Source organism: Leuciscus leuciscus (assembly GCF_965113295.1).
Source record: "Leuciscus leuciscus genome assembly, chromosome: 7".
NCBI classification, from domain to species: Eukaryota; Metazoa; Chordata; class Actinopteri; order Cypriniformes; family Leuciscidae; genus Leuciscus; species Leuciscus leuciscus.
The window spans coordinates 39706011-39731004 of record NC_138731.1 but is presented as its reverse complement, the minus strand read 5'-3'; the positions used below and the strand labels follow the sequence as shown (position 1 = coordinate 39731004).

General features: G+C 36.9%; 1 protein-coding gene across 3 annotated transcripts in view; it reads left to right on the top strand.

The window, feature by feature from the left end:
* Positions 1–24994, top strand: part of hdac4 (histone deacetylase 4) — a 198459-nt gene that overhangs the window by 131285 nt on the left and 42180 nt on the right. For all 3 annotated transcript variants that reach the window (XM_082174627.1, XM_082174626.1, XM_082174628.1), the window contains 7 exons: positions 352–545; positions 7607–7813; positions 12002–12188; positions 12325–12458; positions 16288–16390; positions 19012–19058; positions 24734–24841. In XM_082174627.1, coding sequence (XP_082030753.1) covers positions 352–545; positions 7607–7813; positions 12002–12188; positions 12325–12458; positions 16288–16390; positions 19012–19058; positions 24734–24841 — 980 coding nt within the window. The remainder of the gene's footprint in view (positions 1–351; positions 546–7606; positions 7814–12001; positions 12189–12324; positions 12459–16287; positions 16391–19011; positions 19059–24733; positions 24842–24994) is intronic.

Here is a 24994-nt window from a genome sequence, read left to right as displayed (position 1 = left end):
GGGTTGTTATTTTTGTTGCACATATTTAGGCCGGTATGTTAAGTTTGAAATCGTTACACTTTAAAATCTCACCTCAAGGTCTGTGTTCTGTTCCATTCAGTTGCATTTTTGAATGACTTTTAAGAAGGATCTTGCCAGTTTTGTGTGCACTAGATGCTTCACAAGCGACCCGTGGGCATGCCGCCTAAAACTGAGACGGAGACGCGCTTAAATCTTCAGCCGTGCATGTATTCATGAAACTCCCCCCCCCCCCCCCCGAGAGCAAAAGCGGGCAAAGGTGTTAATTAGTTCAGGGCTAAGTGCTAACTAGAATCTGCTGTGTTACCTAAAGCCCATGTGTTGTGTCCCCAGGCCTGGGTGGCGTGCCCCTGCAGTCCCATCCCATCCATAAGCTCCGGCAGCATCGGCCCCTCGGACGCACACAGTCGGCCCCCCTGCCCCAGAACGCCCAGGCGCTGCAGCAGCTGGTGGTTCAACAGCAACACCAGCAGTTCCTGGAAAAACACAAGCAACAGTTCCAGCAGCAGCAGCTTCACATCAGCAAGGTACAGCATTCTGTCTGTCTTTAGCTCCCTTAATCACCATGGCAACCAGCAGGATGTGCAGTCCTTATATGGTCAGACCGGAAGCACTCTGCTAGTGTGTATGTGGGACTGCAGTCATTGCGGACCCAGACTGAATCCATGCTTGGAAGCGCAATTTCAGGGCTGAATTTTGGGTGAAATGCGGAGTTCTGTTAAATGAATTACGTTAAATAGGGTTTAAGTAACTATTTTGTCTGCTGGTCCCACCTTAAAAGATTAACATTTTTGAAGTAAAAAAAAACAATTCCTGTCAAATTTCTTTACAAAAAGAAATGTTAAATAAAATGAATACACAAAATATATGCACGACCACTACCACTACTTATTTTTGAAAGAAGTCTCTTATGCTCACCAAGGCTGCATTTATTTGATCCAAAATAAAGTAAAAACAGTAATATATTTTAAAATATTTTTTTATTTAAATATATTTTAATATGTAATTTATTCCTGTGATGTAAAGCTGAATTCTCAGCATCATTACTCCAGTCTTCAGTGTCACATGATCCTTCAGAAATCATTCTAATATGCTGATTTGATACTCAAGAAACATTTCTTCTTATTATCAATGTTGAAAACAGTTGTTTTGCTTAAAGGTGCTGTATGTAGGTTCCAGCGGCCTCTAGCGGTGATGTTTCAGATCGCAACAAGAGCACTCGTGCTCGTGTGCGTGCTCGAACTCAAGAGCGCGCACTCACTACATGCTTTGAAGTAATGTTAGCTTACCTGTCCAAAAGGATGAAAGCCAACTCAGGGTCTGTTTTTATACCTAAAACAAAGCGGAGGTCTCTCCATAATTCAAACGCTCTGCCGATGTTGATCCGTGTTTTCGTCCTGAGTCGATCCGATTGACGAGCTTCAGCAGATTAAATTTGTTTTTGTTTTTTATATTTTTTGGGAGTTTGTGTTGGAGTCTGTGTTGTGCTGGAGGCAGGTCGTTTTTGGGTGTTATCAGACTCCATGTCGTTAGCTGCAGTGCCGTCGTCGCATAGACTGTATATAAAAAAGGAGAGAGGCTCGGGAGCGCGCATGCACGTCACATCCGATGCATTTCGCAGAAAATCCGACCCGGAGACTTCACATAGAAATAGGAATACTGGCCTTCAGAGGTAATAGCAAAACACGACAAGTGGATCATTGTAATGTGTGATTACAACCCCTTCACACACAGGCAATAAAAAAAGGATTCATTTTAGAAGAAAAGTTACATATAGCACCTTTAATATTTTTGTGGAAACCGTGATAGGATATTTTCAGGATTCTTTGTTAAATAGAAGATTTGAAAGAACAGCATTTATTATTAACATTATAAAACTCACTTTTGATCAATTTAATGTGTCCTTGCTGAATAAAAGTATTAATTTATTTAAAAAATATATATATATAAAAAAACTGACCGCAGACTTTTTGAACTGAAGTGTATTTTGCAAAAAAAAAAAAAAAAAAATGTTTTGCTGGAAAATTATGGATGAATATGGCTTGTCTACCTACGTGCTTAAGCTTCTTATATAATTGTATATAACAAAGTATTTAGCAAATAAAAAAAAATAAAAATAAAAAAAGCATTATTCAGTAACTATAATTCAATATGTTTTGTATTGCATCATCATTATTTTTTTAATTAAAATATTAATAAAAATGCTTGATGGGGATGAGCAGTTCATTCTTTCCTAAACTAAATGTCTGCATTTTTATATACTTTTTCATATAATTTTTTGATTCGGAACGAAGTTTGCAATGTTGTAATGAATGAAAGTCTTGTTGATTTGCTTCGTGAACTTTTCATTGAAGGATTTTAAATCCCTATGGGAAAATAATGAATTTGGAAAACTACAACCTCACCATTTTATTCCTCCTCATGTTTGCTCATGGAGTGTGTGGTGAAGTCTGTAGAGATTACTAGTGTTGGCTCATTATCCTACAGGGTTTTTGGTTTGTTTCTAATGCCTGTGCTCCCCCCCTCCCACCTCCCCCCCACCCACCACTGCAAATGTGCATTATAGATTAGTTATGGAGGTAATCCATGCCTGCACACAAACATGTCGGAATGAGATCACTGGGTGTGGATCACCTCAGCGCTACACTCGGGGCTTCCGGGAATACGGCCTCTTTGCTCAGCAGATGTCAGAGGATTTAATGCTTCCCAAGCAATGCTTACGCTTGTTTAGATTTCAGTCCATTCCTATATTTTAGAAGTTAGAAGTTTGCTGTGGAGATGTGAGAAGGCATATGTTGTGAATCTGTGCATGTGGTTTTCTGCATATCAAAGTAGGTCCAGTGCATGACATCTGTGGCCTTGATTTGTGCATTTTTTTACAATGCATTTAGGAAAAAAATATGCGAAATAGATTTAAACATGGTAAAATGTTAAACTTAATAGTCCAGTGAAGAGAACGGAAAAGCGTAGCGCCAGACACTAGTCCAAAACAGGTGAATGAATAGAATCAGATTCAAAAATTGTTAAAAAAATATGTTTAAAACTACTAAAGAAGTTCCACACATGAGAAATAGGCCAAAAAACTAATATGAATGTATTGTTCAGAGGCTACAAATAAAGTGCAAGGTGCACGAAAACATTTTGCGGTCCTTGTATGGAAGTAAAATAATGTCAAATGTTTTTGAAATAAAAAGCCTGTTGAATTGCACTACTTGAAAAAAAATAGGCATTGCATTAACCATGCTTGCATTTTAATGCATTGTATTTTTAGTGCTTACATTTTTATGGGCTGAAATTCAACATGGTTGAATATTTAAGCTGTGAATATTTCAATTAAAAACATTTCAAACACCTTTTCATTATTAAAAATTCAATAATCCATATTCACCTTTCATATTTCACTTCCAAAATATTCAAACTGTTTAAAAATACAACCAATAATATTCAACAGGCAATTTTCGGTCCATTTTATTTCGCTTTTAAATTCGACAGGAAATTCAACATTGACGTCCAGGAACTGCAGGAAAAGCAGTAGATTGCCGAGCATACTCTCCATCTGCTGTTAGTCGACCTCACCAGCAGATGGTGCAAAAGCGCGTGTTGAAGACCAGCAACAGTTAGAACAAGTCATTCATTCATAAAACTCATTTACAGCAATGTAAGTGTATTTGTGATTATTATGACGGCTGTTTTATGTTAAATTCAGTGTCTTCACGGTTACTTTTCCTGTGTAGCCTACATGCATCTTTCTCTACCGTGAACGAGATTATAATGTTATTCCCCGATGCGGATATACAGATCCAATGTTACATTTTTGAGGTTGACATATATTTCTCTTGGTTGTTTAGTAGCCTTAACTTTATATTGTGGATGTGCTGCATGCAGGCTATTAGGGTTTCCCTCAATACTTAAGGATTCCCCTGCTGGACATATACAACGCTTAACGTAGCTTAATGGACTACAGTGATGTAAAAGACCAAACTCGCAGGCAAGCAGATTGACTCAGAATAACGCGCAAAGCTTAATGCTGAGCGTTTCCCAGTGATAGATTGGCATACAGATGGCTTGATGTTGGACATTCGAACATTTAGGGACCGTCTCTAAAGTGTATACGACTTTGGTATACACGTTTCTAACTCCGATAGCATTTGAATAGAACGACTTACAGTCATAAAACCTACTGTAAAGTGTTCATGTAGTGTCAGGCATAATGCGCACCCTTTGGATTTTTGATATTTATTCAAATAAATTTAAGTTTGCTATTGAAGTTAGAAACGTGTATGCCAATGTTGTATGAAACTTTAGAGACGGTCCCTAAATGTGCGAATGTCCAATGTCAAGCCAATTTTTACATTTAGTCATTTAGCAGAAGCTTTTATCCAAAGCGATTTACAGTTAAACTAACAATAGGAGGACAATATGCAAGTGCTGTGACAGTTTAAGCTAATGCAATACACGTATGCATACTATATATGTATGTGTTGATTTTATGCCAGTATATCACGAAACGCTCAGCATGAAACTTTGCGCGTTAAATTCATATTCTGAGTCCATCTTCTTGCCTGTAGCCTATATAATAGCCTACAGCCTACTTCCCTAATAAGGTGCAAGATTGGTCTTTCATATCACTGTATCAACGGAAGGGAAATCCTTGAGTATGAGGTATTGAGGGAAACCGATTATAATCCTGTTCATGGTAGAGAAAGCTGATGACATGTAGAATACACAGGGAAAGTAACAATGAAGTTATTGAATGAAACATAAACACAGCTTTTGTGTGTTTATCATCTTTTCCGCATATACTGACACAGATAATCATTTTCATTTTATGAATGAATGTCTTCGTCAACAACAAGCGCTTTTGCACCATCTGCTGTTGAGGTCGACTAACAGCAGATGGAGAGTATGCTCGGCAATCTACTGCTTTTCCTGCAGTTCCTGGACGTCAATGTTGAATTTACTGTCGAATTTGAACCACTGAATTTGTGGAAGCGAATTTGCAAAGCGAAATAAAATGGACCGAAAATTGCCTATTTTTAAACAGTTTGAATATTTTGGAAGTGAAATATGAAAGGTGAATATGGATTATTTAATTTTTAATAATGAAAAGGTGTTTGAAATGTTTTTAATTGAAATATTCACAGCTTAAATATTCAACCATGTTGAATTTCAGCCCATAAAAATGTAAGCACTAAAAATACAATGCATTAAAATGCAAGCATGGTTAATGCAATGCCTATTTTTTTTCAAGTAGTGCAATTCAACAGGCTTTTTATTTCAAAAACATTTGACATTATTCTACTTCCATACCTTGCACTTTAGCACTTTATTTGTGTGGTCTCTGGACAATAAATTCATGTGAGCTTTTTGGCCTATTTCTCATGTGTGAAACTTAATAGTCCATGAATGAGATTTAAGAGAATTAGAGCTGCACAATTCTGGATTAAATTGAGAATCACAATTTTTTTGTTTCATATAGTAAATGATTCAACGACTCACTCATAAATACTTCACTTGTTTCATTACTGGACGAATGAGCATTTTTGAACGAATCACTTGAATGAATGATTCAATGTCAGGTTAATTTTTTAACGGTCACTTGTCGCCATCTAGAGGCGTAAGGATATAATTGATACAATATTTATGTTTGAAGGGTCAATTTACTTTCAAAAGGTGATTTGCTCTATTTTGATTCGCTGCCATCCTGGGTGTTTGACAGCTATACAGTGAATATTGTCTTCATTTCTGTGCTTTCCTCATTCAAGCTATCGTTTGGTTTCAGAAATATAGTACTCAAGACTACCTTTATGGTGCTTTGTCACTTTTTGAGCTTGACAGCCTTTGCTTACCATTGTTTACCAACGGAACGACATGAGGATGGATAAATAATGACAGAATTCAAATAACTTAATTAATATTCATGACCCAAGCCATACCTGCCAACGTTTGTGTGCTGAGCTGTTAACACTGACAGAAGGTCTAGCTTGATGTTCTGAACCTTTTTCTGAAAATTACTGAACTTTTAGGACAAAAAGGCCTGGGAGATGTTTTTGCTGAGATGTTTTTGCAAAGTTTTTAAGCTTTCAAATGGTATCTAGTATGAATGTATCTGTGGCAACTAGACGTTTAAAAGCATGTCATCCTTGTGAGGAAATTTGATGTTTGTCCCCAAATTTTGGATTATTCCCGTCAGTTTGGCTTTGGCTGATTCCTTTTCCGAAGAAATGACATGAACATGTTCACTAAGCTGAAGGGAGAGATGTAGTTGTGGCGAGGAAGGGGGAGGAAAACAAAGGAGAATATGAAAAAAGAAAAGCTTGTTTGGAATGAAGCACACAGATGAGGCAATTGCAGAGCGCTCTGACGTCAATTATGTTCCCTTGGCACAGTGCCAGGGGCCCGTGTTTTTGTGTGTGTGTGTGTGTGCAGGGGTGAGGGCGGGGCTAGAGCTGTCATTGCCACGGTGATAGGGTTAGACACAGCTGTCACAGCATGAACTTGAGCCAAGAGGACAGTTTCTTTTGTCCCTGTTGTTCCAGGAATGTTATTTAATGCAACTGTAGCTTTGACTCTGAAGATCTTTGTGTTGCAGATGTGTTCTGAACTCATCCTCTTATGAATTCCTTTTCTGTTGTTCAAATTTCACAACCTTTTTTTACTTCCATTAAGGAATGTACATGTATTTCTAAACGAAACAGGCTATTTGATGTTTAAAAAAGGTGTATTGATAAATTAAAATAGGGTCAATTTAATGCTGACTTTAAGGGTTTATGCTTTTGATCAAATGTGTTAGCTACACTACAACCTAAAACAAAACAAAAAAATCTGATCATGTACTTTTGACATATTTTTAATTTATTATTATAATAATAATATATTTATTTATTTTACCCTTCGGAAAAATACACTACCATTTCATGAGTTTGGGCTCGGTAAGATTTTTTTATGTTTTAATAGTAGTCTCTTCTGCTCACCAAGGCTGAATTTATTTGATCAAAACTACAGTAAAAACAGCAATATAGTGAAATATTATTACAATTTAAAGTTTTCTATTTCAATAGATTTAAAAATGTAATTTATTCCTGTGATTCAAAGCTGAATTTTCTGCATCATTGCTCCAGTCTTCAGTGTCACATGATCCTTCAGAAATCATTTTAATATGATGACTTGACTTATTATTATCAATGTTGAAAACAGTTGTGCTGCTTAATATTTTTGTGGAAACCATGATTCATAAAAAAAAATTCCTAGGATTCTTTGATGAATTGAACCTTCAGACGAAAGTATTTATTTGAAATAAAATTTTGTAACATTATAAATGTCTTAACTGTTGTAGTTTAATACATCCTTGCTGCATAATTTATTTTATTTTATCTTATTTTATTTTTTTTAAGGAAAAAAGATCTTACTAACCCCAAACTTTTGAACGTTAGTGCATAATTTAGTAGCATTGCTAATTTTAGTTAGTTATTCCCAGACACTGTTGAATACACATTCCTATTGTACTCTCCAATAAAATGATTCATTTGTATGTGAAGAAGTCTGATTGATCAGACGAAGTGATGATGTGTTTCTCCTCCTCTCTCAGATGATGGCTAAGCCGAACGAGCCGGGCCGACAGCACGAGAGCCACCCGGAGGAGACGGAAGAGGAGCTGCGGGAGCACCAGGGGCTGGGAGACTCCTCCGAGGGTCTTCCTCACGGGGTCATCATCAAACAGGAACCTCTGGATGAACAGGACGAAGAATTCCAGCAGAGAGATAGACAAGTTGAGGAAGAGCTGCTCTTCAGACAGGTGAGGATCAGGCTGACCACCTGATTATTGTCTCACATGGGAGAGAGAGAAATTCCATACTTTAAGACTATGTAAATATTGATTTATATTAGTAGGAAAGCCTATTTTCTGGGTGATAACATGTTTTAAATCACCAGTAAGCTTTGTTAATTGTAACCATTGGCTCTGTGACGGGCACTCAGCTTGCCTAGGTTCGAGTGATACAATGTCATTTACCCCACGGGACATATTCAGTTTACTAAATAAAATGAACTTTAGGGCTGAGTTGAAAATATTGTTTTCTCAATTTTAATCGATTCTCATTTTGATAAACCAATATCTTAAGAATAATTTTCTTGGTCTATGCTTTTTTCAGTTGATGCGTGAACAACTTCACTAAACATTATTTGTAGCGTTCTTCACATCCAATAAATCGCATCAAGTTCTGTGCTTTGTCACTTATTGTTACTTTTTGATATGAAAGATATGAAGTCTTATCTTTCCAATTCTGTCAATTTTAATTATGAAATTCAAACAATAAATACCATTTTGCTGCTCTTTAACACTGAAATTTCAAAATTGAAACAAATTTATTGTATTCATTTTTTCAATGAAATTATTTTACTATATTTTAGTTCGATAATGTTTTTTATTTAATATTTTGTATTTTTAGGGGATTTAATGGTGCTATATTATATGTATTGCAGTAGTTATAATCCATGTATTCACTTTGTGAGCATGGACCTGAGAATAAAATTTCCAACTTAAACTGTCATAAATCTTGACTGCTTTGGAGTTTGGTCTCTTTTTATAAACGATACTTGACATATTATTGCTGAAGTGAAAAAAAAATCATACAATTTTACAATTAATATGAAAATGCAAACCATCTTCAAGTTTTATATGAAATATATATTTTAAACGTGTTTTAATCTAAAACTGTGAGAAAATCAAAGCCATATATCTAAACAAGCTGTGTTCAAAATTTGAGGTTGATAACTCAAAAAATGAGCTTTCAGTCAAATTTAGTTTGAGCGCAGGACCGCACTTTCACTAGATGAAATTCGTCTCCCATTTGTTTACAATGCTGTAATTTTAGAGCGCAAACAATGTTACTATATTTTTTTAGTAAATGGTTACCAGGACCATTTAACCTTTTCGAATCATGTCCATGATTTGTGTGTGTGTGTGTGTGTGTGTGTGTGTGTGTGTGTGTGTGTGTGTGTGTGTGTGTGTGTGTGTGTGTGTGTGTGTGTGTGTGTGTGTGTGTGTGTGTGTGTGGGAGTTCACACAGGTATTGCCAAAACCTTTACAAAGTTTCGTACCATTCCTATGAAGTTAAAACATTTTTTTAAAAAACGAAACTTACAATTGTTTGGTCAAAAATGACCCAGCAGCCCAGAGGGTTAATGTGTCGTGACAGAACGTTGTAGCCACACATGTATCATGTCTCATGTAGTCGCTCAATCAGTGTTTTAACCGCAGGAAGAAGTCAATAAAACGGTTTGTGAACAATGTCACAGAACTCTACATTTACCTCAGAAAAGCTATTCAATGTCCATAGCTCGATAGTTAGCTAGAATAAATAATTCTAAAGAGTGGCATTTTGCTCAATATATGCACTATTACATATTTAAAACTAGATAATACAGACATAATCGATATGCAGGATACAGCGTACGTCTTGAAGGACGCGGGACAAAGCTCTCAATTTCGGGACTTTCCCGCAAAATGGGGGATATAAAAATATATAGAGATATAAAATATATAAAATAAAATATAAGGCTTTGTCCGTCGCTCTTGAGAATGTAGAATTGCACAGTAAATGGTGTTTCTTTGAATGGCACAGAATGAAGCCACAGACACGTTGAGCACCAGAAGAGGGCAGCAACAGGCTCCTATAAGGACACAAGCACCCTGTCCCGTCGGTGGAACAAGTGCTTATTAACCTGATCTGTAGCTACAAGAAACTGCATTCGAAATCACATACTTACCTACTATATAGTAAGCAAAAAACAGTATGTGACAAAAGAAGTATATCAGAATTCACAGTATTCATAAAAGAGAAAGCAAAAAGTACATACTACTTCCGGTGAGATTCTAAAATCTACATGCGATGGACACTTAACTATCCCATGAGGCCACGGGACAGGATTTATGAATGGCAGTGAAGCGACGTAACTGACGCTGGTTGGTCACATGATAATGTAACACAGCCTCACCCCAAAACGTCACATACTGACGGGTCTTGACCATACGGCAACATACGACGAAAAGGGTACCCCTTTAACGTCCATGTGTGACGATTCGGGTTATGGGTAGGTTTAGGCATGCGTTAGGGTACCGCTAGGAGGCGCTGCTGGTGCGCTTATGTCTTCGTCTCATATGGACGTTATAGGGGTACCCTTTTCGTCGTATGTTGACGTATGGTCAAGACCCGTCAGTATATGACGTTTTGGGGTGAGACCGGGCTGGATAATGACAACATGGTGAATGTAGGACGTCCGGTTTACATTCATACTACACACATACTATTCATATATAAGGTACTTTTTATTACTGATTACTTATTCAAAATACCTTGAGAACCTACTCGAGAGAGTATGTGATTTCGGACGCAGCCGGTGTATCCTCCTAGCACTTACTCGGCTGAAGACATTCGTCTATTTTACTTAAAGCTGCCAAAAAACTATGGGAGTTTATGTCAAATACAAAAAGAGCAATTACTAGCTAAGCAGCTGTGCAAACAGTAACGTGCCAGTTTCATTAATGCACAAGAAGAATAGTTTAATAAAACTGTTTATATTAACATAAAAATGCTTAATGTGAGTTTGTTTGTGCAATCCTTGAAAAACGAGTGTTTTTTAACGCAGTAACTGTAAACTGCAACCACAGGTCCTCAGTGCTTAATCACTGCTTTTTTTAAATGAACAGGAGGTGCGCACTTGTGCTCGACGAGATCCTTTAGGTCCAGCTCTTTTTCTTCTTAATGGGCAGCGGGGGTTTGAAACCCTCTGCGTGTTCCTGCAATCATGAAATATTCATCAGCTAACTAAAGCTGTGTCCGTAACTGAGGAGAGCTGCCAATTAACAGGCAGAGCTTATGTATGAAGAACTTCCTGAGGTTTCAGACCAGCTTCAAGGAACCATAACATCACATACTGTACAATGATCACGGAAAAACTTGTGTGAGCTTTAGACACATCCAAGCAAATATTTGATGGCTACAATGCTTGTCTCTAAGTATAACTTGAAAATACACTATGGTAAAAATTTTGGGGTCAGTAAGAATTATGTTTTTTGGAGATACATTTTTTTTCAGCTAAAATGCATTAAATTGGTGACAGTAAATGTATAATGTTACAAAATATTTCTAATTCAAGTAAATGCTATTCTTTTGAACTTTTTATTCATCAGAGAATCATAAAAAAAAAATTGTTTGCACAAAAATATACATTTATTTCTTTACATCGATAATAAAAAGCTGTTTCTTGAACAGCAAATCAGCATATTAGGATCATGTGACACTGAAGACTGGAGTAATGACGCTGAAAATTCAGCTTTGCATCACAGGAATAAATTGCATTTTAAAGTATATTCAAATCATAAACATTTATTTTAAATTGTAATAATATATCACAATATTTCTTTATATTTGATCAATTCAGTGCAGCCTTGGTGAGCATAAGAGAATTGCAAATCTTGCAAACCCCAAAATTTTGAATGGTAATGGAAATATAATTTTTTTTAAATATTTATCTTATTTTATCTTCCAACCCAAGTGCAATTTTTATTCTTTAAACGAACTACCTTGACCAAATGTACTTATCTGTCTTCAGACCTTAATATACTGCCTTAGAAAGCAGCATTTTTCACATTTTGGATAGCCTAAATTTAGTCTTGAACAGCTGGATGCAAAGCATTGTGAATATGTAAAGTGTAGTTTGAAACACTCTCACCTTAATTAGCATAATAAGTGAAGTCTTTCTCTTTGATTTTCCAAATATGAAGCATTTTCTACTAAAAACGCTCTTGTCTGTGTTCTTCAATGTATTGAGTGCCACCTGCTGGTTATTTGTGTAACTGCAGGACGCCTAAAGCGCTTGATTTTCGTCTGTACGAAGGATGAAACCTGTTTGTTTCCACAAATTCACTTGCAAAGTTTCACATTTATTTCAAGAGAAAACTTCTGTTGTTGTCTCTGAGCAGCAAGCTCTCCTGTTGGAGCAACAGAGGATCCATCAGCTGAGGAACTATCAGGCGTCTATGGAGGCGGCCGGACTGTCTGTGACCTTCCCAGGCCATCGGCCCCTGTCCAGGGCGCAATCGTCCCCAGCCTCAGCGAACTTTCCCATTGTGGTCCAGGAACCAGCAGCCAAACCACGCTTTACCACCGGTCAGTCACTGGATTAGATATCATTGCCATGGGATTACCAACTAAACAACTAAGGAAAACAACTAAGCATCTGGATATTAAATATATTCATATTAGGTTGTATCCCTCCTTAAAATAAGTATTTGTGCCCCTACAGGTCTGGTGTACGACACCCTGATGCAGAAACACCAGTGCATGTGTGGAAACAGTAACATCCACCCCGAGCACGCCGGACGCATCCAGAGCATCTGGTCTCGACTGCAGGAGACAGGACTGCGCGGCCAGTGTGAGGTAATTCGTTTGCTCACATCTGTCCATTTGTGACATCATCTATCTGCTTTTTTTATGATGTTTCAGCACTAAACATATTGATGTCGTCTTTAGCTTCAGACTCCTGCTGGTAACTTTATCAAGGTGAAGGATATTTTTTTCGATCTGTAGAGGGCGCTGTTCAGCCATCACTAACTCAGCCACGCACTCTCTTTGATGAAACTTTATGAATAAACCAAAGAGTTTTACTCAACGGAAAAGGGGGGAGCAAGATTGATTTGAGTGTGTTCGAGGAAAAAAATGAGCCGGCAGAGAAAAAGAGGCATAAAACGTCCAGAGCAGAGGAAGTGCTGGTGAATTACTGCAGGGGGTCCAAATGTCTGAGACCACTTGTGAAAATACTTCTCTTTTCACAATTTAATACACAATTTTTCATTATAAATTTGAATGAAAAAAAAGGCTTAGTATTTGGCTTGTTCCACTTGTTTCTATAATGACAGCAGCACTTTAGCTGCATGAACCCTACAGGTTTGCTCAGACCCTGATGATCATGTTCTCCAGCGTGATCTGAGCCAGAGAGCATCTAATGTTTCAATGGAAGCAGCCGCATCTGGCCTTTGTACTGATGAGTAACATTTTCGATTTTAATGAGATTAGTAACCTAAAAATTAGTTTAGAAGTCCTTTCTGCGCACCAAGGCTGTATTTATTTGATCAAAAACACAGTAAAACAGTAATATATATATATATATATATATATATATATATATATACAGTATATATTGTGAAATATTATTTTTTTAAAGAATATATTTATTTTAAATGTAATTTATTCCTGTGATGCAAAGCTGAATTTTCAGCATCATTACTCCAGTCTTCAGTGTCACATGATCCTTCAGAAATCAGTCTAATATGATGATTTGCTGCTCAGAAATTTTCTTATTATTATTAATGTTGAAAAATAAAAAGAGCATTTGTTTGAAATAGAAATCCAGTGTTGGGTGTAATGCATTATTAAGTAATAATTACTGTAATTTAATTAGTTTTCCCTTGAAAAAGTACAGTTAGGGATTACTTTGAATTTTTCTTTAATTTAATTAGTTACTTCTGATGTAATTGCATTAAATACAGTATAGATCTACGTCTGTATAGACATTGAATAAAAATGTAACGTATAAAGAAAAAATGTATGTTTTTAATGTAAACTCAGTTTAATTACTTTGGTCAGTTCAATAATAAATTATGCAATTTTATATTATTTTTAAAAATAATTATGTCTATCCTTGTATTGTTCAGTAGGTATAGGTTAATATGTGATATAGAAAATAATTAGTAATAAGTAATGCAATTCTTTTTAGAGAGAGTAATTAGTACAGTAATCTAATTACACGGCTGAAGATGTAATCATTAACTAGCAATTAATTTCTTTTTTAGAGTAACTTACCCAACACTGCTTGTAACAATGTAAAAGACTTCACTGCCACTTTTGTTTAATATAATGCATCCTTGCTGAATAAAAGTATTAATTCCATTCAAATAAAAAACTTTTGAACGATTGTGTATTTCTTCATTTAATTTTAAATCATTTCACAAACTAAGTTTATTTCCAAATTTTAATAAAAAAAATTATTAGTATAATTTTTTTGTGGGCCCAGACAAAACTCCACACAGTTTGTGTACTAAATACAGTATAGTATGCTTTGAGCTATAAATAACATGATTTGACTCCCTTTCCCACATTTCCCCCCTCGAAGTTAGCGCAGAAAAGCAGTGTGTGCTTGCTTATCTCTGCCTCCACCTGCTGAGGGCAATTCCTGAGCTCTCTCATCATCTGGAGTCCTGATCGCTGGTGCCTAATGGCTCTCGCTGGATCTAATCTCTCCTGCCACGCTGGCTCCATTGCGTCAGGCCTGTTCGAGGCAGTCGCATAGCTGCAGTCTCTGTTTTCCTCCAAACAAACAAGTAAACAAGCACCACAATGGCACGGCCGCGCGTCTGCTCTCTCGCCTACATTCGCTCCTTGGTGGGGATGTTTATTGTTCTGGGAGATGGAAACAGTGAATTGGGCCTCAATTAAAGGCAGTCATGACTCTAATACCCCCTAATCTACAGCAGGGGGGCCCTTAAAGAGTGTAGGGTTGTTTTAAGCTGCCGCCAGCCAGCACCGGGCCCCCGCGGGCCCCTCTTTAACTGCACATGCTGTTAAATCCGAGAGGTAGTACGTCCTGTTGCAGGTGTCACCTCGGCAGAACCCTCCCCAGAGCGCTTCCACAGGTGGGCAGGTCCGCCTCCCTCTCGGATGGTCTGTGCCTCGGAGGCCAGAGCTATTAAACAAGGGAAAAGCAGCTCCGAGGGCCGGTGGCTTTGTTCTACAGGCATGTGGGGCCCAGTTTGGAGTGGGAGGTGGACAGCGGGCCTGTTTCAGCTCTGCTGTGACAGCTAAAGACTTTAGTCGGCGTATAGAGTTTTGCAGGGATGATGTATTTGTGTAGGCCATCCCGGAGTTAGCATCACCCTGGTTCCCTCGACAAAATCCCAATAGGATTTTTCCATTGACTTTTCCATTGGATTTTTGCAGAAAAGAAGCTCTGTGACTACCAAAAGCTTATGATTCTTACACATTTTGTTCATCATGATAATCTAACAAATACAGTCGGCGTTAAACGAACTACACGGCGGTCACATGACCTCAATGTCACATAACTAAGCTTCCGACAACTCTCTCAGTCTTTGTTTAAAAACATTTTCCCTGAAAGTTCAAGTTATAATTGTTAATTATAAACACAACAAGGTTGTGAAAGCGGTTTACCTGTTCGGCTGATTATATTATATCAAAGCCACTGGAAGCCAAGCCCGCAACCTTTAGCCAAAAAAGCATAACGGCTAATGCTAACGCTAACGGCTTTGTCGGTACGCTGGGAAGGAGACAAAAGGCCGTTTTTTTGAGTGGATAATAAACATATGAACAAACATAGAATGTGTAGTGCACAATTTCACAGCCTTTTTAAATAAAACAGAAGAAATCTGAACCAAAACCAAAGATAAACACAGAATGTGGAGTGCAAAGATATTCCATAGCCTTTAAACATACGAGAGAAAAAAAAACTATTTTCTTGTTACTTATACTACTCATCGGTTGTTGTTTAGAAATAATATTTTAATAAGTATTTGTCCTCTGAATAAGTGCACATGATTATAAGTTTTATAAAAATCCATGTTTTTGGACAGAATCGTCTTGTGTAATGTAAACTCAAAGCATTTGCAACCTGTTAAAATGTTTTTATTTCATAAAATAATTGTAAATGTCAAAATCTGAATTTTGAGGCTCTAAAAATGTAAACGGTAGCTTAAACAGTATAGAATAGTGCTTGCAACACAATGGTCATGGGTCCGATTCCCAGGAATTGAATTGAAAACATGTGTAGCTTGAATGCAATGCAAGTCACTTTGGATAAAAGCTTCTGGCAAATGCATAAATGTAAAAAATGGTTTGAGCTCAGTTTAGATGGTTTGTATGGCAGTTTGTATATTTTGTTTATGACCAACTTTTATCTGGGTAAGATGAATGTACCGTTTGGCAAACAATCTTACCGACCCTAAACTTTTGAAAGTTCAATTTAAGAACGTGAAATAAACACAAAATTGTTGTATTTCAATGAACAATTTTTAACATTATATAGTAACAAAATTCACAAAAAAAAGTTACATTAAAATCTGAAGAAAAAAACAATATTTCAGCAGATTAATTTCAGTATTTCATGTCGCTACTAGTGTAACAGATTGAAACGCAGAACCATCATCCATGTCAAATGAAATACTCAGATCTTAACTCTATGGTTGGTTTTTTGCAGTGTATTCGAGGCAGGAAAGCCACTCTGGAGGAGCTACAGACGGTCCACTCTGAAGCCCATGTGCTGCTTTATGGAACCAACCCACTCAGACAAAAACTGGACAGTAAGAGAACACACACACACACACACACCTGACTACACCACAGGCTGAATCTGAATGAGTTTTGTGAATGAGCGCATTGTTGTATCTGCGACAGTTGGAGCCTCCGATGGCCTTCTCAGTTATTAGCCCGTGAAGCACTGCGTCTGGACTTCTGCAATTATCCACATTATTTACGCTTCTGCAGCCAGATCCGCCTTACAGCATGTTTCCTAAATGCTGCAATTGGTTTCATTTCTTTTTTTGGCCCGTTGTTGTTCCCTCCCCGTGTTGTTCGCCCCTGTCAGCTCACTCTCCGCTTTCATCAGTCACGGCCTTGATCTGAGCCTGCCCCTGAGCTGTCCGTCAGGGCCGTCACCTCTCTGCCAATAACAACCACACATGCAGTTTTCCATGACTTCAGCTCCGGCCCCCTCGTGCAGCGATCACACGCATGCTTAAACGACATGCCCGCTTACACACACACACACACGCGTGGATATTTCACACTCGTCCGGCACAGAGACGACATCACAGTTTAGACTTTTTCACAGTTTCCGTCTTTACAATCTGATTAACAGACTTTTGATGTTAGTTGCTACAATGTGTTGCTTTAGAAGCACAGTTGATTTGAAAAATAGGGCAATTTTAATCAATAGGTGCTTTGCCTCATTGAGAAATGTTGGATTATTGCATGTGTGTTTGTGCACTACTAACTAGGGATGGTCAATGTGGTCATTTTGAGTACTTGCAGTTGGTGGTCCATCTGTGCTGATTTTTTATTGTTGGTCTATGTGCGTCAAAGGGACGTCTTTAGATATTGCATTGCATCTCAGTTTTTTAAGTGTACTAATGCCGTTTTCTTGCACAACATATTTTTAAGAAATATTTCGGCGTCCCAATTCGCATACTATCCGTCCTAAATACTATTGGAAATTAGTTTCGGTGTGTCCCATATCATAGTATGTTGAAATGAGTATTCCAGAGATCTGAAGTGCAGATCCGTGCATTTTCATCTAATATTTTGCCCACAACCCATTTCGCGTTGAACGAGGATTCGATTAGAACTACAAACATGAATAAAAAATGTTTGAAAAACTACAAACATGGCAGATAGTTTAGATAAAGCGGTTTGAGGAATTAAAAATCAGTATCTACCCTGACGAAAAGATGTTTATTCAATTTTATCCACATTATATTTCATCTGCAACAGCATTGTGAATTTTGATACGTTTGAAACGTAATGATACGTTTGGTCATTAACTTTTAAATGCATCATTATGCAAATTACAAACATATGACTGGCAGATCAACGTGCTACTATATTTCTCTCTGAAACAGTGGGAAATTAAATTAAATTGAACGTGGAGGATTTAAACTATGACAAGATGATTGACAGGGCAGTTTATTCGGTGACGGGGTGCATGTTACAAAGCAACAGAGCTATCCGTTAAAGACGCGGTTATGATGAAGTAGTGTGTCCCGAAAGCTTGTCTACTCTTCTGATACACACTCAGAAGTATTTTTCTTTTTCTTCACAAAAATAGTACATACAGTACTTTTAGGGCATAGTATAAGTAGGCGAATTGGGACTTAGCATGTATTTACGTAAAACAAGTTGTTTTAAGTTACTGCCACAGTTTTTTTTTTATAAATTTTTTTTTTATTCTTGCAAGTTGGATATTATTGTTAGATTCTACTTGCATATCAGTAAGTGAGTCATATATTAATTCAGTAACCAATCTGATGGATTTACTGAGTTCATGTGGTGAAATATGTGTCAGACTGATTCAATCGGAATGGTTTGTGTGTCTTTTTGACCGATCCATGAAAAGAACCGGTTCACAAGAGTCATTGGTTCATGAATCATATCTTATTGGTTGCACTACTGTATACGTTTTTGGGTCGCTAAAAATAGTGAGAGTCATTTGTTTGTGAATCAAACTACAGTGGTGTTTTTGATCATTTTTAAAAGAATCATCTCATAAGAGTCATTTGTTCGTAAATCAAATGACATTGTTTGCACTATGTTTTCGATTTCATTTAAAAGAGCTGGCTCATAAGAGTCATTGGTTTATGAATCAAATGAGACGGGTTGCACTATGTTTTTGATTTCACTTATAAGAGTCATTCATTTTTTTTAATCAAATGACACTGGTTTCACTCGATGTTTTTGATTCACTAAAAAGAACCAGCTCATAAGATTCATTAGTTTGTGAATCGGACGACATCGGTTGCACTGTATGTTTTTAAATTCGCCTAAAAGAATCAGCGCATAAGAGTCCATTAGTTCATAAATCAAATGGCACTGGTTGCACCATGTTTTTAATTCACTACAAAGAGCTCATAAGTATCATACATGAATCACACTACACTAGTCATGCTCTATGTTTGTGCAGACAGCAAAACAAATATATCTTGTGTTGACATCATTTTTGCCTTATCAGGCTGCAAGTTAACAACTATATAATTAGCTCTTTCACCGTGGTGCTCCAGATTCAGCTGGAAAAATAAATAAATAATAATAATTCTGGCCTGAAATAACCCATGTACACACATCTTGATATTCATGTGAAGAAGACGATTACATAGATCAGTGATTTTGTGGAGCTCACACAACTCTCTCTCTCTCTCTCTCTCTCTAGGTTCAGTGACACCCATGTTCGTGAGACTGCCGTGCGGAGGAATCGGGGTGAGTTTCTCTTTCTTTCCCGTGTGTAAATAACAGCCCTGTTTGTTCTCCCTCCCCTGAACTCCAGCGGCAACAAAAACTGTTGCTCTCCTTTCTGCAGAGCGGGTAATTGTGTCCAGATGTTTTCTATAAACAAGCTGTGTGTGTATTCTCTGATGATGATGATGAATGAATGGATAGACTTGTTCTTCAGTGCTGAGTGGACAGTGTCAGCCACACTCTTTCACAGCTCTGGAAGAACAGGAAGTACTCATCCTCACTTCTCTCATTCTACTCATACCCTCCCCTCCTGGATTAGGTCAACGATTCAGACGAACCATGAATGGTTTCTTGTAATGAATGGAGAGATGGTTCAGTCATTCATGTGATTTTGTGTTGTTGTTGATATATTCATACGTCAAAGGGAAATTATTCTTTTCTCCAGGGCTTAGCCCGTTGCAACTATTGGACCTAATCATAACTATTTAGGATAATATGATCATTCAATTTACATTGCATTCAAAATATGCCTTCCCTGGGATTTGAACCCATCACTTTGCTGTAGCTTGCTCTATTGTTTGAGCTACACGGATAATATGTTAATTTTACCATGAAATTAAGGACATTTTAAAAGAAGATAAAAAAATATGTGAAATATGCATTTAATATGCTTGTATTATGTTGTGTGAGCGCTTCTAACAAACTCAAGAAGTGCAATGATCGTGATTCGCTTTGAAGCCGCTGTTGCTTTATAAGTGCACTGGACTTTGTTTAAATATTGAACTAGTTTCATATATTTTTAGTTGCCATACAAATCTAATGATACAAAATGTTATAGAAGAGGCAGCGCATATTGGATCAAAAGACTATTTAATCGGATCACCTGGAAACGACACTTGAATGATCAAACGTGATCAAAATAAGACAGAAATATTTTACTGTTACAGTACATAATAAAACTCTTATTTTTATTAAATAATAATAATCAAAATGATAAAACTATATACCTATTTATTATATCAAATGGTTTTCACAAAAATATATAACAGCAATAACAGTTTTCAACATTGATAATAATAAGAAATGTTTCTTGAGCAGCAAATCAGCATATTAGAATGATTTCTGAATGATCATGTGACACTGAAGACTGGAGTAATGATGCTGAAAATTCAGCTTTGATCACAGGAATAAATTACATTTTCAAATATATTTCAATAGAAAACAGATCTTTTTAATTGTAATAATATTTCACAATATTACTGTTTTTACTGTATTTTTAATAGAAGTGAGCAGAAGATACTTCAAACATTTGAATGGTAGTTTGTGTGTATAAATTACCTGTCAAAAGTTTGGAAACTAAGTTTTTTTTTATGTTTTTGAATGAAATTATCTTATGTTCATCAAGGCTGCCTTTATTTAATCAAAAATACAGTAAAAACAGTGATATTGTGAAATATTATTACAATTTAAAATAACTGCTTTCTGTTTGAAGACTGCGGTAATGATGCTGAAAATTCAGCTTTGACATCACAGGAATAAATTACATTTTAAAATATATTCAAATAGAAAACTATTATTTTAGATTGTAATAATATTTCACAATATTACTGTTTTTTACTGTATTTGTTATTAAATAAATGCAGCCTTGGTGAGCATAAGAGACTTCTTTGAAAAACATAAAATTGTAATATCTCCAAACTTTGTGTGTGTGTGTGTGTGTGTGTGTGTGTGTGTGTGTGTGTGTGTGTGTGTGTGTGTGTGTGTGTGTGTGTGTGTGTGTGTGTGTGTGTGTGTGTGTGTGTGTGTGTGTGTGTGTGTGTGTGTGTGTAATGGAGGGTCCTCAGGCAGGGCTGTTGGGGGGGCGGAGCGGGGGGTTCTGATAAATGGCAGGCGGTCCCGTCTGGCTGAAGTCACAGTCTTTGAGCTGAATGGTGAGAAACAGAAGGGCTCTGGACTCTTTTATGGAAATGGAACAAAATTGTTGTCTTCCTGCATCTCTAGAGCAAAAATTAGCCTGTCAGAGTGAAGATAAACTGTGCTTGTTCATTCCAACACGCTCCCCAGGCCTGCCTGAGACCTGCCTTTACACCACGGGTCACGCTGCGGCGGGCTCCTGGGGCTGAAGCCTGAAGTGTTTACATGTCTTTCACCAAGTTTTTTGTTTGTTCGTTTGCTTTAAACTACATATAGTGTAAAATGTGCACTAAGGCTTAGTGGTTTTAATTTTAACGCCAATAATATTGAAAGATTCACTTCATAAAAATGACTCTTCTCTGTTTTTTTGTTACTATAATTATTTGTTTGAAAGTGTCTCATAGTGGCTCTGTTCCTAAACTTAATGAGCTGCTAATGTAGGCAGTATTTTAAGGCATCATAGTTGCACTCCAGACACAAAGAATATCCTGGAATGACCCTAGAAGTCACATCTATATTGCACATCCTTTTGCTCTCTCGCTCTCGTTTATTTCTACACTCTATTCCTTCATCATGCACTCTTGCTCTCTTTCAATAGCTCACTCTCTCTCATTTCCCTAGCTTTCTCTCACTGTTCCCTGAATCAAATTCTTATTATTTTTTTCGTTCGTTCGTTTTAAAATGCACAACAGGCTCGTAATTCGTGACAAAGTCGTTCTTGGCGGAGCTTGAAAAGACCGGAGGTTTTTTACGTTGCCCTTGAGCGCTCATGCCATTGAAAAGCTGAATTCATAAATGGATGGAGGATATGTGCGCTGAGAGGGAAACCCAGGGTTGGTAAACCCCTTCTGAGCGTCTCAGCGGTTCTCCAGATTTCTCACTTCCTTCTCGTCGTCGTTTCATTAAGTGCTTATTTCAGCCCTCTCCTCCTCATGCTGTTGCAGAGACACAGACTGGCCTGATATTCCTTCCTCTAAGAAGTTTCCAGCACTTTAACAGAAATGACTTCAGTGGTCGCAGGTTTATTGGAAAGCCATACTGGAAGTAGAGCGTGATGATGGCGTGGAAGAGAAAGATGTTTTATTGGCTGTCTGTTAGAGATGTTCAAGACAAGACAAGATTTTGTAATTTGCACAATTTTTCACCATTTCAAACGCATCTCTTTTACTAGTTCGAATACAGTGTATGGTTAAATATAAAAAATAAAATAAAAATTATATTATTAAGCAATTTTTCTGTCCAATGCACATTGGATCACAGAAAGCCAAAAGGTAAAAACTGTTTTTCCCCCTTTTATTTAAAAGTTAGCTTAATTTTTTTTTTTATATATATATATATATATATTAAATAATTTTAATTAATTTAATTTATGTATTTATTTAAATAGTATTTTTTTAAATATTATAGTAAATTATTATTATTAAAGAATTTATAATACATTTTTTATAATTTTATTATTTAAAATAATCATTTTATATCATTTTAAATATAAAAAACAGCAACAAAAATATTAACCAGAAACTTTTTTTGTAATATTGGATACTTTTAATTTTTATTTATTTTTTATTCAAATTATGATGTATTTTTATATAGTATAGTAAATTGTTATTATAAAATAATTTATAATTAAAGTTTTATAATTTTATCATATATATTATATTATAAAGCAACAATTTATCTTTTTATTTAAAATAATATTTGTATATTATTTTTATGTATTCTGAACAAAATATGAGCAGTACTGGTCTGTGCTAAGCCCTCTAATAGAAGAGATATTGTGGTTATGGAGGTTTATTAATGGCTCAAGTTTTTATGATATTCTGGTCTCTCTCTCTATCTCTCTATATGTATATGGATTTCGGGGGGGCCGGTTGCATAAACTGCTAAGGCTAGTTTTACAAGTTAGTCATCACATTTTTTTTCTTTAAGGCTGTTCATAACTTTAAGTCAGTTACATAAAAAGTTATATCGGTCTCATCTGAATCAGAAAAGTAAGACTGATTACCCATTGGTTAACTTATTGTTGGTCAAACTAGTTCTTTAGACAAAGTCTTAACATAGTGGCTAAGTGTCTGCAACTGTCCCCAAGTCTCATTCATGCCGAAGTTTTGTTCCCTATCCCCGTTTACGAGCAATAGTAGTAGTGATGCTTGTCATAAGCTGAACACTATTAATTACTAATGGCACTTCATGTCAAACTCTCAGTGTGAGAGATGTTATTCTGCACTTCGAGCACCTGTTGATCTGGAGAGCCAGTAGTTTACACCTCATGAATTATTCCCTGTTTTACCCATGACCCCATTTAAGTGCACTGTGCTTAAGTATTAGTGTGTGTGTTCCTGTGTGTATGTGTGTGTGTGTTCATTTGTGCAGTAATTGCAGGCTGTAGGGCAGACGTGTGTGAGCATAATCAGTAGTGCCTGATGAATGGCTGTTTTCTGTCTCTAAGCATTCTGGGAATGCCCCCCTTCCCGAGCCAGGTCTCTCCTGCCACTGTTTGCCTTCATGTCACAGAATAAACTTGCGTTCTCTTAGCCTGTCTGCCCTGAACTCCCAGCATGCCCGTGTCCTTTGGGTTGTGCATTAGGTGTCACACAGGCCTCTGGCTTCTTTGTGACCGTGTTGTTGGTTTGTGTGTAAATCTCGGTGTGGCGTTTTCTCTTTCTGCTTGCTGGGCAATCAGGCATCTCTGTGAGAACGGGAATGGTACATAAGAGGATGTTTGGGAACGTTTGGGTGTTCGGGCCTCGTGTGTATGAAGCCTCTCTGGCTCTGTTTGCTGTCCGCTTGAGTAAACGTCTCACTTCTGTCCTGTGTAGTCTCTCAGCAGTGAGAAAACACTGCTTTCATCGTATACATGGGTTCTTGAGGAGAGACATCTTATAGAACTGCTGAATATTGTTCGCTAAATTAGGATGCCATACCATTTTCATTATTTGGTATTTGGCAATATCATTTAATTGACTAGAAATTGCTGTTTGTGGTACGTTTTTAAGTGCACTACAACAGGACTAACTAAAATGGGACTAATGATTTATGGGTAGCAAAGTATGGCTTTTACATGAAACTATAACTATTAATAACATCAAATGCACCAAACTATTTTTATCGTTTGTTTTTAGATTTAATGTTGTAAAACATTTTATATTTCAAATTTTTAATATCATTTTTTAATTTTATTTTTATTTTTTGTCAACCATTTTATTTGATTTTAACTTGTGTAGTTTTGATATTTAATGTATTTAATCACATTATATTTTTATTTATTTTTTATACATCATATCAGTTGGCTTAATATAACTTTGTATTATTGACCAGTTTGAGTTTTAGACCATTGGAGTGAAGACAAAGAGAGTAAAGTGAGGACATTTTGGCCGGTCCTCACTTTCTGAGACCCCTTTAAAGGCCTGTTTGAGGGTCAAGACTTGGTTTTAGGGATAAGGTTATAATTAGGTTAAGGGTAAGGTTTAGGGTAAGCGGCTAGAGATTGCATTGTGTCAATGAATGTCCTCATAAAGGTGTGTGTGTGTGTGTGTGTGTGTGTGTGTGTGTGTGTGTGTGTGTGTGTGTGTGTGTGTGTGTGTGTGTGTGTGTGTGTGTGTGTGTGTGTGTGTGTGTGTGTGTGTGTGTGTGTGTGTGTGTGTGTGTGTGTGTGTGTGTGTGTGTGTGTGTGTGTGTGTTTAATTTGTTTCATTTTTAATAACTTGAAACTTGATAGCATTCCCAGTATCGGATCATCTCCACCCTAAATGCAACAGACCTGTGCTTGTGTGTGTTAACAGGTTGACAGTGACACTATCTGGAATGAAGTTCACTCGTCCAGTGCTGCTCGTCTGGCTGTGGGCTCTGTAGTGGATCTGGTCTTTAAGGTGGCTTCGGGAGAGTTAAGGGTAAGACTGACACTCTCTCGCACACTCACTGGTCTCAGATGCATGTTTAATGCACTTCCAGTCAGTATTTAGAGGCTGAATTATGCGTTTCACAAATGATTTCCCCTCAGCTCCCGCCCACCCGAAATAACAGCATAACACACTGAAATCTCA